The sequence below is a fragment of the Polyergus mexicanus genome, unplaced genomic scaffold, assembly GCF_030449975.1.
Source record: "Polyergus mexicanus isolate NDT 795.1 unplaced genomic scaffold, iyPolMexi1.0 SCAF_24, whole genome shotgun sequence".
Classification (NCBI taxonomy): Eukaryota; Metazoa; Arthropoda; class Insecta; order Hymenoptera; family Formicidae; genus Polyergus; species Polyergus mexicanus.
In genome coordinates this window covers 4890650-4907036 of record NW_027223344.1, presented here as the reverse complement: position 1 = coordinate 4907036, position 16387 = coordinate 4890650, and the positions used below count along the sequence as shown (strand labels likewise).

Sequence of the window (16387 nt, the reverse complement as noted above, 5' to 3'; positions counted from 1 at the left end):
GTAACCCGGCGGCGATTCATCTTGCGCGCGAAGTTGCTTTTTATTAAAGCTCCAGTGAGTGGCTCGCTGATCGACCAATCTTCTACAATTTGTGGATTATTCATAAACTATCTTCTAATATTAATCTGCTTTTTTCAAGATAGAAAGAAACGCTTTTTTTTATTATAAAATTTAGTATACAATATATATATTCTATAATTATAGTATCTGTAATTAAATCTAATGTGATATAATCGTTATTATTAATACAATAAATTGGACTAAATATTCAAACATAAATATGTTAAATTGCGAAATATGATATTTTGATATTGTCAAATAAATAGTAATTAAATACCGAGTTCTAAAAATAATAAATTTTTTTCTAGTTCTTTCGTAGTAAGTCTCTTAGGATTATTTCTGCAAAAGAAAATATGCATGTTGGAAGAAAAATGTGTCGTTGTATTTTTTGTCATTACGTTCCGGAAGAGAATAACTGCAACCGTTACAGACCGTTAATTCCACGTCTCTGTACTTTTCTATGCATTTCGCACGAGAGATTCTATGTTATCTAAAATCTATGTTGAAAATAGGTAATATTTCTCCATATTGCGTAACGGTTAGGACACGGTGAGAGAATACAGACGAGAGTTCGAAATAAAAGAGATCGAATAAGAGAAGCGCCACTAAATCGTCCGTGTCTCTTAGGAAATTTATCGCGTTCCTTTATATTTATTGCGTCACTCTATACGCATTAATACTCGTGCAAGTATCCCAAGATCGGGGAAGACTATCGTCCGTTCGCTTGTTAATTCGTCGCGGCTTCTACAGTCTTGTACGAAATCGCCTTTGTCACGAATGAAATTAATTGCCACAGAGCGAAACCAGGTCATAGTCGGTAACAAGGTGATTTTTTTGCTTCAGGAGATGGAATTAGAAGTTAATGTTATTAATTTTCATGGCATACTAAATGGAGTTTAATTTCTATATGAAGTGAAATTTTACATGAATATGTTCATTAATTCTAAATTTTATATATAATACATATTATTTTTTAAATAAAATAAATTTATTTTATTTTATTTAAAATAGAATTATTGTGTGCGTGTGTATATATTTTATACACATATATTTCTAACATTATTTATAATGCAATCAATTTATTATATGTTTTATCTTCATCCGTAAATTGATTTTTATTGAGAAGTTATATGCAGCGAATTAACAACACTAATTAAATCATAATAATTAAAATTATAATAGCAATCACATTAATTACATTACTTTGATCTTTATCTATAAGCCTAATATACGCAACAAATATCCAATACAATCTGGTTGAACCGTTAATATGGTAACCATTAATAATGGTCTGTTAACAAATTGATTCATTTATATCTTACGCTTATACGTTTAACTCTCGTATGATTATAACGACAGGGCTGGCGAACGGGAGGAAAGGTATCAAGGATATCCTCCTGCTGTAATTACACACCGGTTGCCTTTTTCTGGTTGAGGAAACCGGGGCACATTTTTTTCCTCTCGCTTTGAATGAATCAAGTTTTGTTCGAGTTTCTTGATCATTGTCTCGCGATTTCGACTGCACTTCTAATATTCTCGCGCCTCACCGTTTCGCGTAATCCGGCGAAAGTCGCATTCAGTGCGCGCCTTTGCCAATTTCCACGCGCTCGGTCTACTTACTTCTCGGCCGTCTTAATCTGTGCGAGATCTCGCATATTTAACAAGTCTAAGGATCTGCAAACAGCGACAGAAACAATTGTAACAGTGTAAAATAAACAATGTGTTTCGCAGATTGCGCCCCGCGTTTTCAATTCTCCTTCGTATATGTATCTCGCAGAACAATTCAACACTTTTCACTTTCACGAAAAAAACTATGAATAGAGATTATTAAATAATTTAGCTTGGCATGATGAAAGATAGGAAGAGCTCTGCAACGTTATGATACATATTGGATGATTGCATAAGTTCGTGCCCGATTTTCATAGATGGCATTAAGTTAGGTGCATGGCGGAGTTCTATTGTTTTCGTGTAGTAATTGTTGCTTACACCGAATAGATGACGTTGTCTTATGTCAATTTAGCGTTAGACATTGTTCGGATAAGTCCACTTGTGCATAAGAGAAATCATTAAAAATGGAGAACGAAAGGTGCATTTGCGGCATGTAATGCTATATGAATTTCGGAAAGGCGTGAGTGTTGGAATTGCACAAAAAAAATATTCAAAGCGTTTATTTGGACCGCGCTCCTGCTCTCCGAACAGTCAAAAAGTGGTTTGGCAGATTTCGAAATAGTGATCTCAACATGGAGGATCAACCCCCCGCTCTGGACGGCCTTCTGGCATTGATGATGACATTGTGCATGCCTTAGTGGAAAGAAACCCAAGGATTACAACTGAGGATATTGCTGAGAGGCTCAACATCGATAATTCAACCGCTTTTCGTCATTTAAAAAAGCTTGGATACATTTCCATGCTTGATACGTGGCTGCCGCATCTCCTGACTGAAAGGAATAAGTTGCAGGAAAACTGCAAGAGTCGCAATGGGAAATTCTGCAGCACCCGCCATATTCTCCAGATATTGCGCCTTCAGATTTTTATCTGTTCCGGTCTTTGCAGAATAGTTTAAATGGCAAGAATCTCAATTCCGAGGAAGCTGTCGAAAACCACCTTACAAACTTTTTTCAAGAAAAACCAAGTTCTTTCTTCAAAAATGGAATCGACAAGCTTATAGATGGTTGGAAAAGCATTGTAGAAAAGAATGGAGACTATATAATTGATTAATAAAAGTGTTATCTCTAAAATATAATCTATTGAAGTTTATATTTAAATCGGGCACGAACTTATGCAATCACCCAATATAATATTAATTAATCGGTAATTTAATTTTGCTATAATACGCAACACATATTTCATTCTGTTATTTGATTGGCATTTTAATCAATTGTTTCATTCTATTATTCTAATTATTCGATATACATGTTCCACAAACTTCATGTCTCCCGTTAAAATTTTATATCTAGAAATCTCAATAATCCATCTTTCAATCGAGTGTGTATAATTTTAGATACAGCGTTGCGCACAAAATAAATAAGCGAGCATGACCAACGTTTGTTCCATTTACGGTTTTTTTTTTTTTGCTGAGATCTTCAATTTCGCGGATAACCCGCGAATATGGGTTATAGGTTTTCATGAAAAAACTCTCCTTGGCCAAAATTCGTAATTCCGATCGTCTCGTATAACGGCAATCATCGTTCTATATCGCGGCCTTCATCGCAGTAGTTTCTGTCTCATTCGATCGACGAAACGCGTAAAAATACCGCTGGCCCGATTCCAGACGGCTGATCTTTCCGCGTAAACACCAGGAAAAACCATTCCGCCATCCTTCGACGTGATCGAGACGAGAAACATTTTTTAGACACGTGTACTCGTGTGAACGAAAACATAAAATCTTATTCTAGTGCGATAATTAAGTATAACAAAATAGGCCAATTATTTGTGAAGCTAATTAAATGTCATTATAAAAGCGAAACCGCTCAAAAATTTAAAATATACTGGAAAATTTTTTTACTTATCATAAATATAACTGAGCGCGCGTGCTCCAATCTCATGTAAATATATTTAGTAAAATGGTATTTGTATAAAAATACGCTTACGCGAGAGGAAACTTACACTCCGACACAAAAAGATGATTACTGTCATGCTCGCGCAACGACGATAACTCCGGATCCAAGGTATGTCTGTGTTGAGATCCTCCTCTCGGCAACGTGGAGACTCGTCGTAATAACGGCGCTATATATGTGTGTGAGCCTTATATAATATTTGCATTGACAAATCCAAACTAATGAGAATAAGAAAAAGAGCAAAGCGTGCGAATGAAAGAAGCAAACGAGGTATATAAATATGAAACCGGAATTTTTGTATAGAAAATACACGTTTATTGTATGAAAATGATAAAAAATATTTTATTCCAAGTATTGCCCATTGCTAGCTATACATTTTTCCCATCTCCCTGACAATTTGTCGATGCCACGCCAAAAAAACTATTGCTCCTTTGAGGCAAACCAGTCATCGAGCCATTTTCGTACATTTTCGTAAGAAGTGAAGCGCTGCTCGGCAAGTGCGTGTCCCATCGATGCAAATAAGTAGTAATCGGATGGAGCCAAGTCTGGTGAGTAAGCCGCATGCGAAAATATTTCCCAACTAAACGCCTCAATCGTTTCCTTGACCGGTTTTGCTGCGTGTGATGGTGCATTATCGTGAAGCAAAATCACTTTGCGTTGCCTTTTTTGATATTCTGGTCGTTTTTCACGCAAAACTTGATTCAAATCGAGTTGTTGTTGCATTTGAGCGTCATCCTCGTCCAACAATGTTTGCAATTCGCTGTCTTCAAACTTTTTCGGTGGTCTTCCACGTTCTTCGTTTCTCACGTCAAAATCGCCACTTTTGAATTTTTTAAACCACTCGAAGCACTGTGATTTACCAAGAGCACGCTCACCGTAAGCTTCGACAAGCATTCGATGCGATTCTGCAGCAGTTTTCTTCAAATGGTAACAGAAAATCAATGCTGTCCGCAAATCGTAGTTTCCAGGCACAAAATTCGACATGTTCAACGCTATTAAAAACTATGCTGTTGTATGAAACTTGTATTGTTGTGAGTTGAAAATCTTTATCAGATGTCAAAACAAGAAAATGGCGCCAATGACGCGGTTTGACGATAACTAGATTGACAGCTAGGGCCAGCTATGGGCAAATTCCGGTTTCATATTTATATATCTGGTAGACTCGTGCAGTAAGCTATACCATACAGTGTCAAGTATAAGAAAATATGAGAGAATTTTCTTATATATGTAAGTGTTAATTGTGTCTTTATATAAAATATTAAAGTAGTGAAAAAATTTATAATTCAACTAAAAAATAAAATGTTGCTGTAAAAAAATATATATTGCGCGTATTATTTGTGAAAAGCGAATAAGGTTTCTAGAAAGCGGTAATATAAATTTTTTTAATCATCGCTCAATAAAAAGAGATTTTCAGTGTCTCCAGTGTTTCCATAAGCCGTGCATTTAACAGAAGAGAATCGATAGAATTGCAAATCATTAATAAGACAAGAAGAAGAGAGTTTCAAGCATTGTTGAGGAGCACAAGTATCGATCGATTGAGAGCCACTGTCGCAATCACGAGGGCTAGATAAGACCGACGACAAAATACGGAAACGCTTCCGTAACTCTAATCGTCCCGCACCATGTATCCACACCGATGACGGGATGTGCATCGACGTACGTTGAAACGGATATTTAATACGGACATATGCGTATGCTGGTCCATTCATCTCCGTCCGTGTGCTTGCGCGTAATCTACTGAAAATTCTCATATACACACCATATATACGCATATAGCCGCGTACACAACGCGCTATGTACACGTTCGATGAGTTATGGGATAGACTTGTTTTCGTAACCCAGTTCTTCCAGAGTTGACGAAGGTAAATTTTGGCGCATCGTTGCAGCATTTTTTCCCGGGATGAAACGGGGATTGTGCCCCACATATTTGCTTTAAATTATCATATATTGTTAGTTCAGCGATTTTATATCTATTTAATGTAGATATTAGGCACGTATATTTATCTGGCGTTATCTTTTTCAATTTATCTCTCAGCTTTTTTTCTTCTCTTTCTCTCGAAAGTGGTAGCGAAATTACCATACGTATTAGCGATAGATCATTCTTTGAAAACCATAAATATTCCGCTTGAAGTAAAATCATGTTTCTTATATGATCTTAATAATAATTCCAATAATATTTAACAAATAATATATCTCTCATACACATCGTAAATTTTTTTATCTTGGAAATATTTTCAAATAATGTTTCATGCAAATACATGAAAACATAGCTATAAATAAAACAGCCGATTCGTATTACTTCATCTGTCCACGTGCAGGTAATCTGACAGTATATTGATACATTGTGACGTATTATTTTTAGATGCATTTTTGCCGAATAGATTGCGCGATATGTCAACTGTCATTGGAAAAGCGCTATTTCATTAACAGACAGACAAGAGAGAAAGCGCGGTTAATTTCCAAATCACTATTACACACATTTACATCAGCGAAAGCACAATAAATTTGTTTTTAAGACTCAATAATTCCTACGATTTATTTCATCGTATTTATCCTACTAGTTGCATTTGGGATTTCGTAACACGTGGTGTCGTGTAGTAGTCTCTTCGAGAGAGTGACTTTGAGAGAATTAGTTTGCGATGTAGCACTTGTATATGTAATAATATAAGAAGAGATTAATTTTGTCAATCTCGAATACATTTTTAATTAAAATTTTTAAAATTCTATATAGCCAATATAATATATATCGCTTCTATTCTATTTTTAAATAATAATTAGCTTTTTCTACCAAAACAATTAACATGAGTAAAGAAATATAAAATTTCCATGTCGTGAAAAATAAAATTATAAATCCAAATAATCAATTCAATTGATTTAATTAATTAATTGAATTCAAGAATATGAAATAAATGCTTTCCAATTTCACGAATATATCTCGCTGTAATTAATAGCGAGATTAATAGAGTTTGCGAGATATTCGAATCGCGAAAGAAAGGCAGGAAGGCGCGGCTGGCAATAAGGAAAGACCATCGACTCGCTAAACCACGTTGCATTTCCGGTGTGGAATAAGCGGACGCACCTCTTCTCGCCGTACAAGGAGATTGACTCATAGGACGACAACGTAGGAGGAGCAAGATCTACCCTATTACTCTATATGATGATTCTGCGATGGGAAACTGATTTCTCCGATTATTTTATCAACAGCAATGTTATATAATTTTAATAATACATTCAAAACAATCCCTCTACTACCATATACGGTTACAAAAATATAATATGTCTATTAAATACGATTCTCCGATAGGAAAGTTTAATATTATATATAATAAGAATTTTAATAAATTCATATTTTAAATTTATTACTGATAATTTAAAGGAGAAACTTCAATTTGATGTAGAAAATTATTAGTTTATCGATATTAGATGCATTATGATTTTTTCACCGTTGCGTTTAGCTTGTCATCGAAATCGTGTTATTAATCTATTATACTCGGCGTTCGAGAATTTCTCAAATCGAGCATAAGTATTTACATCGCGTAATTACGAGCTGTCGCAAAAAAATGCGAGAGCAGAGATACAATTGTCTCGATCGTTTAAAAGGTAAGCGGCACTCATAATTATATATATACCGTACTTTAATTGCGTGTCAGTTCAGAGGAAAAGAAAGTATTCTACGAGTCATTAAACGTTACGGTGAATACGCGCCCGATTTAACTGCTCCAGCAAAAACAAAGCTGACTCGGCGGATTGTTAGACAAATTCAAATTATTATTCCGGATAATATACATATATATATATATATATATTTTCTTTTTTTAAAGCTACAAAAATTATTTCTTAAATTATTATCTACATTTCTCGGTTATAATTATCACACACACACATATTACACACATATATGTTTAAGATTATGTTATTTATAAACTGTAACGTATGTTGAATTTAATTTAAACGATTTATTTAGTACAAAATAAACTAGCAATATCACGATTTATAAGCAAAACAACCGAAATATTAATATTTTTTAATACATTAAATGCAATAACATCTCGTCGTTATAGTTAGGTGTCATGAATCTTTTCGCGAAAATACTGCATTAATTGTCATCTCTTTTTGCGTAAAACCTAATACCAAAAAGTACGCTGAGATATTATCTGGGAGAAATTCGAAGAAACCTAACCTAACCTAACCTAACCTAAGGAGATACCCCTGTCGTCCTTCGCTCATTTTCTCGCCCTTTGGTATTTGCGCAACCATTCCGTCTCGAGATTTCATCTCGCGGAGGAGAAGGAGGTTGCAGATGCGTGATATTGCAAAAGATGCGGAGGAGGAGAATAGGTAGGCACTTTACGACAGCGAGGAACGTGAAGGGCGAGGTGGCGGAAGAGGAAAGAACCCTCGAGACGAAACAAAGCTACCATTACTCTCGTTCTCCAGCTGACGGTACACGCCTGGTGAAGCTTCCAATTATTAATGTATCTAGTAGAATACGATCTTACAGCGAAGAAAAAAAAAAACAATCGGAACGCGCGATCGACTGATGATGATGCTCATATTTTGAAATTTATCCTAAGCTTGTTACCGTTGCGTTAAATTCTCGTATTGCGAATCGGTTTAAAGGCTCTTAAAAGAAGACTTTCATTATACCCGATTCGGTAAAATAAGGAATCCCTATTTGAAACATGTAGCGGTATAAATTTGGCTTAATACAAAATCTTAAAAAATTACGTATGTACTTCAACATTTGTATTTAAAAATGCCTTATTTCAATTTAAATTGTTCAGTAATAAAATTTTCTATTGTTTTGTACCTTTGTCAGAAATCAGATTGCAAAACTCAAACTTGCTATTATTTTAATATAAATTACAAATGTAAAGATATAGGGAAAAAGATCATATAGATATTATTAGCTTACATTATAAAATTGGCAATTAGCCATAAATTAACGATCACAAAAAAAAAAGAACAACCTCCCATATTGTATTATACAAAGATCTTTATAAATTAGGTCTAATGCAAAGGGTAAATGTAACGAATTTCAAATTTATCGATTCTCCCTTACGTAGAATAGGGATGCATGCATTAAATCGATCGAGAAAAAATATCTCTCTTAAATAACAAGACAGCGATAGTCATAGTAATTGTAGACGAGACGGTTTATAACCGCATGAAACCAAAGTACGGGAGTACGGAGTCGTCTTACATCATTATTCGCTTGCGTTACCAGGTCGTGTGCGAAGCGCGCAAACGCGCCTCTCCTAGTTGCCTCCACTCCTTTACGCGTCAACCTTATCCGAAACAATCCGAAGCAATCCGATCTGCTCGCTCGCTCGCTCGCGCGCGCGCGCGCGCGCGAATTACTCGATCATCATTTTAGATATTATACCCAATGCGCTAATCCTCGGCGATAATTCTGATACTCGTCTTGATTTCGTGCTCTAGGTAAAAAATGAAGAGTGACTGAGGAATGACAGTTCGATGGACGCGCGCGGTTTCATATTTAGAACGATCTGCATAACGCCGCGCCTCCTCAAAGCGATTCGTTCCGCCAATTAATCCGTGTAACCGTTTCCTTCGCGCTACGTTATCAACGAACTGTGGAATTGTCGGTGCATCAAAATTAATCATATTATATTTGTATCTCAACAAATGGCCTTTTTTTGAACGGATAATGAAATCTGTCATTTATCTTGTTTTAGAATGAAGCGAAAACATTCCGGACCTATCTTATTTTATTGTATTACAGTATCCTTTTCATAGCTCCGTAAAGATGCAAATGTAACATTTCTTTTTTTGTAATCTTAGAAAATAATTATATTCAATTAAATCAATTAACCGTATATCTTCTCAATATAGAATATAATTCACTAATCGAGAGAAAACATTTATCTATATATAAATTATAACTATTACCGTTTTTCATACGTAATATTTTTTTTTTCGATAACATGTAACTCGAATTTCTATTTTATATCTGATAACTTTGAAATATAATGTAAATGAGATAAAAATACATTCAATATACACACACACACACACACACACACACATATCTGATTATATTTCGTTAAATTATAAAAATATTAAAAATAGCACAATCTAACTCAATTTCCATTCCAGAATTTTAATTAAATCGAATCTTACGTAATACATTTGTACTTTAATTAACTTCATTATATGCATCACTTTCTTTTGCGCAACAGGCAAGTGCGATCTAATAATTTACAATGTATCCTCATTACTTTATCGTAATGGATTTTTTTTTTTTTTTAATTGTGAAAATGGAATCACAAAAACGCAATTCCACCGCGTGTGAAGAACTGTGAGTTCCTCCGCTGCATAGCCAACTTCATGTCAGGATCATAGCGGACAGCAATTTTTAATTAAATGTGGACGTTTCAATTAAAATTGTCGAGCGGAGAGGCAGCGCACAGTCGCCGCCTCTTTTCTTCCTCTTCATTCCGTTCACCATCATCCTCCCCCGCCCTCCCCCACTGACGGGCATGATGGAAACAGAACGATCCGAATTTTAAATCCGTTTCGGAGAAACGCCGTAAATAATTCATGACTTACTTACGGATCGCGAAAGAACTTGAAGGGAGTTTGGTGGCCTTAGCAGTGGATTAAAGAAGGGATAAAAAGAAGCGATAACCGATGTCGATCGAATCGATGGAATACAATTAAGCGCTTACGTATTCGCATCGCTGGCCTTTCCACTTCTTTTGTATTTGTACAATATTTTCATTTCCCCGTTACTGGATATCTGTACAAATAAGTTTCCGCCGTTTGACAAAAGTTGGCGCCACCAGTAAGTTATGGTTAAAATTGTCAGATGTAAAACGTCCTTATCGTAAGATTGGACATCAGTCAATAACATAACCTTAAAATATTAGTGATTCTTTATCAGTATAATATATTCTTTTGTGTGCGAAAATGTCGAGTTTTGAGCCGAATAAGCGTCATTTGCGGGAACTTTTGATTTACTTCTTCAATTTGAAGAAATCTGCAGCTGAGGCGTATCGATTGCTTGTAGAAGCATATGGTGAGGCTGCCTTAAGTGAGAGAAGTTGTCGTGAGTGGTTTCAAAAGTTTAAGAACGGGGAATTTGACATCGAAGACAAAGAACGTAGCGGAAGGCCGAAAGTGTATGAAGACGCGGAATTGGAAGCATTATTGGATCAAGATTCGTGCCAAACGCAAGAAGAACTTGCACTTACATTGGGAGTGACTCAAAACATTAAGTTCCGTTCTTTCACAATAAATGCCCAATTTTTGATAAAAAACGGCGGAAACTTATTTGTACACCTAATATCATACTGTTTCTCCCTCTTTTTCCATTCTTTTTCCCTCTCTTTCTTTTCCTCTCTCTCGCCCCTTTTCGAATTTACATTCATATAGCTTGTGAAGAGACAAGGAGAATTTTTCTCTAATTCGCTCTGACTTCGAATTTGCATCAGCTTCAATGAATTATCGAATTGCTAAAGAGAATTTATTTTGCATTATAATTTTTTTAGCGTGTCTTTTTCTTTTTTTCCTTCCCCTCCCATTTCGCGGTCCACTGCAAGTATTTTCGCTACATACGATATCACTTTCGCTCGATGTTTCAGCAGATGCTGCCAGTACCTGCTTCTCTGTCGTAGAGTCGTGGAATCTCGAATGTGAAAGGCATCAAGTTGATATAACGTCGAGAGATAAAAAATGAAAATTTTATAGGAAATAAAAAAAAGTGCATAGCATGCATAATATTCGATTGTTACGTCGGAAGTGGAATAAAAAAATTGTAGAAAAATTCCATTAAATCGTATCTAAAATCTCGCGACATAAAGCAGAAAAAGGGAGATAAAGTAAGGTGTATATACCATATAGATAAATCTAATCGAGAAACGCGCTTATAATAATATTTCTACGAATTTGTACGGACGAAAATATGAGATGAAAAATAACGATGAAGAATAACGACGAAAAATAATGACGAGGAAGAAGAAAAATTTTTTGTATATCGCGCAGAAGCAAAAAAAAAAACGTTCTGTATTTTACGAATATTTATTGCGATTTATTACGATTCGTGCAGATGATGAACAATATATCTTACGCGATAACGGTAAATCTGGACAACGCGACATGGTTTTACGGGCAATGTAACGTGATGCGAAGCACACGGTGTTCCTACATACGCACACTCGAGCTTCCTAGGATATTTAATGACGTGAAGCAACACGTGAAGTTGCGGTTTCTATTTCCGCAAAAAGACCCTGAGCCTCTCCCGACATTCCGCATAACTCGTAGCGATGTTGCTATTATCGAAATAATACGCGAGAAGCGAATTAATCGTGAATGATATTAATAAAGAGTTTCAAGCAGTGATTGAAGCTAGAAAAGCATAATAAAGAAAATTATGGTTAGCAGAAATTTTATTTTAGAAAAAAACCTTCATATTTAAAATAATGTCGATATTTTTTATTATTCTTCTAAATATACAAGTGTATATAATTTTTTATTTTATATTTATAATATCTTACTAATAACTTCTCTTTTTCCCTATAAAATTACAATCGAAAATTCTAGTATCTTTTATCTGTAGCGTCTTGGCAAAATGACGAAAGAGAAAGAGAATTCTTCGGTACTCAAACTATTATAATAAATTGTTAATAATTTGACATTAAAAAGAGAATATATATATTTATGTTTCATAAATAATCTAATAAATCTTTACGAATTCTATGCGAATTAATACGTTACAATCAGATATTTATTCATCTAAATCGCGCTCGTTATTGGGCTATATATTAGGTGTACAACTTTGCTTCCGCCGTTTTCCTATAGATGGCTTTAGCGATAAGTAGTGGCCGAAATAAATAGATCATAGATGTCATGCGATAAACTTGGACATCTGTCAACATAACCCCATAGAAACATTAGTCGATTTGTGTCTGCATCGTAAAGTTACTCTCGATTGAAAATGTCAGTTTACGAGCCAAATTCTCGTCATTTGCGGGAGGTTTTAATTTTCTGCCTCAATATGAAGAAATCTGCGGCTGAGGCTCATCGAATGCTCTCAAATACTTATGGCGAAGCCGCTATTAGCGAAAGAACGTGTCGCGAGTGGTTTCAACGCTTCAAGAACGGTGATTTTCACGTCGAAGCGCGGCATAGCGGTGGAAGAGAGAAGGTTTTCGAAGATGCAGAATTGGAGGCATTACTTAATGAAGACTCGAGTCAAAGTGAAAAAGAATTGGCACGATCATTGGGAGTGACTCAACAAGCAATTTCAAAATGTATAACCAGTTTTTTACAATAAAGCCTCGAATTTCGGGAAAAAAACGGCGGAAGCAAAGTTGTACACCTAAGGAAGGTTTTTTTCTAGAAATAAAGAAATTGCACAATTTTCTTTGACTTACAAACGTTGCCTGAAGTAGGACTATCATCTTTGGGGCTTAAGTCCAAATGATTCTTCTTTTTTCGTCGCATAATGGAATTCCACACCTTCTTACGACTCATCCTAGCGCGATGACAATCACGCGATCGAGATGATGATAATCGTGCCCGCAACGTGAAACGCCTTCGTCCCGTTTATAATCGCACTCTCCTACCGTATACACCCGTAAATGGTATACAACAAGTGGGTCACCCGACTTCTTTTCCCTCAATTAAACACGCCTCTTATCAACGCGTCATCGTCAAACAGCAAACAACACGACCAGACCACTCCCTCGGGATATATCGAATCATCCGTCAATCCTAATAAATTTGCCATGATATTTCTATTAATATTTCTTTGATATTTCCATGCTTTCCATTCACACGCGATCGAATCCTAAAAGATATACAGCCAGCACCTTTAAACACGCAGACTCTCCTCTCTGATGAAATATATCCATTCAATCTACACAAGACTATAAACGTGACAGGATGTAAAACTGAAGAAACTCTCTTTTCACGCCGCACCATCTGACTTCTCTGAACACAATGTTTTTTTTTTGGCACTCGCTCTTCTGAAAATTATTCTCGTTACAAATGATCCATTCGATAAACAATCATTAGATCAAAGACGAAAGATCGCGATCCGGAGATCGGTGAACAATGCAAAAAGAAGTCGCCCGCTTGGGATGCGTGTACCACGACGACTGCGAACGATCGCTCGCTTCGGCTCGGTCGCTGAAAAGCAATGACCTAACACACTTCGCAGCGACTTTTATCCGCGCCGCGCTCTCGCAACAACGTCCGTCAGACGAACAACGGCGTGAACGTACTTATATCGGTGCCGTGTCGGAGAAGCGGACGACGACCAAGTACGACGACGACGACGAGCCGTTTTATCGCATCCGGGCGCCGAGGACTCTTTCGATGAGGATGATTCTGGACATTAAGTCCGCCGTACCAATCAGCTCGTATGAAGTCATCGGTACGGTGCAAGGAGGGGAAATCTGTGACGAGGGAAAGATCCAAGCCAGGATTGATATTAAGAAGACGATTATATTTTTGGCATTTTCAGCATAATCACGTGCGTGGCATTTCGAATAAATTCCGTCCTACTCTATTGTGCAAATGAGAAAAAAAATTCGAAAGATCCGTCCGAGCACAATTTGACTTCAATTATTGAATTGTACAAAAAGTAGTCCTAGTCATTTATATTTTCTTTGTTTTATAAAACATCCGATAAAGAAGAAGAATAAAAAGTTTTACAGAGGTAATCCGTTATTATTTATCATAAATGGAAACGATTTAAAGAGTTCTTCCAAAAATGGAATTTCATTCGCGTAACGAAACGTACAATAGTTATTTATTTTTCGCGCAAAAATATTGTGCGATTATAAATATATTCTACACATCCCGAAGAGCCAAATATAAATTTATATTCTACGTAAAATTCGAGAAAAGTGGCGAGATAAAAAAAAAGGAAAGAAAAAAAAACTCTCTTCGAATCGAATCTCAAAAACAAAATGTAAAATTATAATATACAATATATTTGATTGAAGAAAGAATTAATACTTCCTGCCCATATTTTCTCTAATAAAAAAAGAGCAATTAAATACAATGATAATTAAATGATGCAAATTGGTCGATGGAAACTTCCGCGACGTTATAAAACGAAACGGTAAGCATAGAGAAACTTCCGGATGCCGTTCAATTTGCCTCGACGATAGAGTCGCGCGCGCAATCGGTGACAACGCGAAGACACCACGCAAACTATCCAAGGTAGACTGCTCGTCCCTGATGGATCTTCGGTTTGTAATCGCCAGAGGATGCGCGGTTGCCGGTGACGATAAGCATTGGGTCATCACGGAAATTGCGAATTCTTTTGAAAAACGACGAACGGATTAACTGCGTCGTTGAATAATCGCGACGAAAGGTACGAAAAATTCTTCTTCTTCATTATTTTAATCGAATGATTAAATAATAACGGATACTTCGTAATGAAATATCGCGATACTATGTGCGTATAGATGATATATTTATTATAAAAATTTTTAATATAATATTTGATTCACCCAACAACATAAGACTAGAGATGAAGAGATGATTTTCAGGCACTTAATATCTTAAGTATAATACTTTTCAGCATTTGTTTAATAAGTTCTACGAAACAAGATATCTCTTTTTTGTATTTTCTTATAAAATTTCAAAGAGAATATTTGTCTAAAAAATATAAATTTGCGCATTTTTGTAAAATGCTCGAGCTTAATATCCATAAAAATTAATTTTCGTCCGATTTATCTCGGCTCTACAAACATTCGCAATTTTAATGTATATTTATGAAAATGAGTCAAACGTTGACTCTGAGGATGAGTAACTCTGAAGAATAAATCTGAATATAATTGCGAAATAATGCGGAAAAAAAAAACAACTCGATGGTAACGATAGAGGATTTTCTCAATTTTTTCACTTTGAACCGAAGCGATTATAAACGAGATAACGTCGTGACAACGTTCGCGAAATCACGCGTGGAAATTGTTAATGCTTTCCCATACCGGGTCGACGGGTGCAATTAACCATCTCCGCCGTGAACACCAAAATAATCCTTGGGAGACAATAGCGAGATTAGGGTCGCAGGTGTAAACTAGGCGATCTGAATTTCGCGCTGCAATCAGAAGCAAAGTATGAAGAAAGTATTTTGCATGCGTTAACAAGCATATACGTTAGAATTAATTTGTCAACATAATTTTAATTATATAAATTATTTATGGGATCACACTTTGAGAAATAACGCGATGACTTCCTCGTTTTCTTCGTCTCAATGAAATACTAAATTCAGATTTAGAGATTATAAAATCCGGATTCAATTATATCATAATTATGATATAATTTTACTACTATATCTATTTTAACAATACCTTTTCAGAAATACAGAAATCAAATAGAATTTCTGTTCGTTATTTCTTTGACCCAGAATATTCAAGCTATCACGTTCAATATTATTGGTCATCGCCATTGTATCGCCATTTTGTCTCGACGATTCAAATCATAATATACTTCAGAGAAGAGGCTTCTCTGTCGTATTTGTTCTCATTGGCGTCGCGATCGGAATCGCTATCGGATGCGTCACGTTCGGTACACTTCGTGCATCCGAATCGCAAGCTTAACTCACGAGAAGACATTTTTAACGGCAGCTCCACGATAACTAACGGTCCGCGATCGTCAGACACGAGCGTGATTTTTCTCGAGGATATCATGAATCGCGTGGAAACGATCGTCCATCTTCTGTCAAGTTCGCGAGACGCGAGCGTAGCATCTTCAATTCCATAATTAATCGAGACGCGTACGTTTATATC

The 16387-nt window shown here is 35.9% G+C and overlaps 1 protein-coding gene across 6 annotated transcripts in view; it reads right to left on the bottom strand.

Moving 5' to 3' along the window:
* Positions 1-16387, bottom strand: part of Raskol (Ras GTPase-activating protein raskol) — a 201709-nt gene that overhangs the window by 141747 nt on the left and 43575 nt on the right. Inside the window, exons 1-2 of one of the 6 annotated variants that reach the window (XM_070313505.1) lie at positions 13016-13747; positions 3667-3786 (exon numbers count right to left, since the gene is read on the bottom strand). The exons of 3 other annotated variants lie outside the window; for them this stretch is intronic. In XM_070313505.1, the coding sequence (XP_070169606.1) occupies positions 3667-3786; positions 13016-13115 (220 nt within the window). In that variant the 5' untranslated portion in view covers positions 13116-13747. Of the gene's footprint in view, positions 1-3666; positions 3787-13015; positions 13748-16387 lie in introns of those variants that run through there. 2 more of the 6 variants (XM_070313506.1, XM_070313507.1) reach the window with 2 other exon arrangements.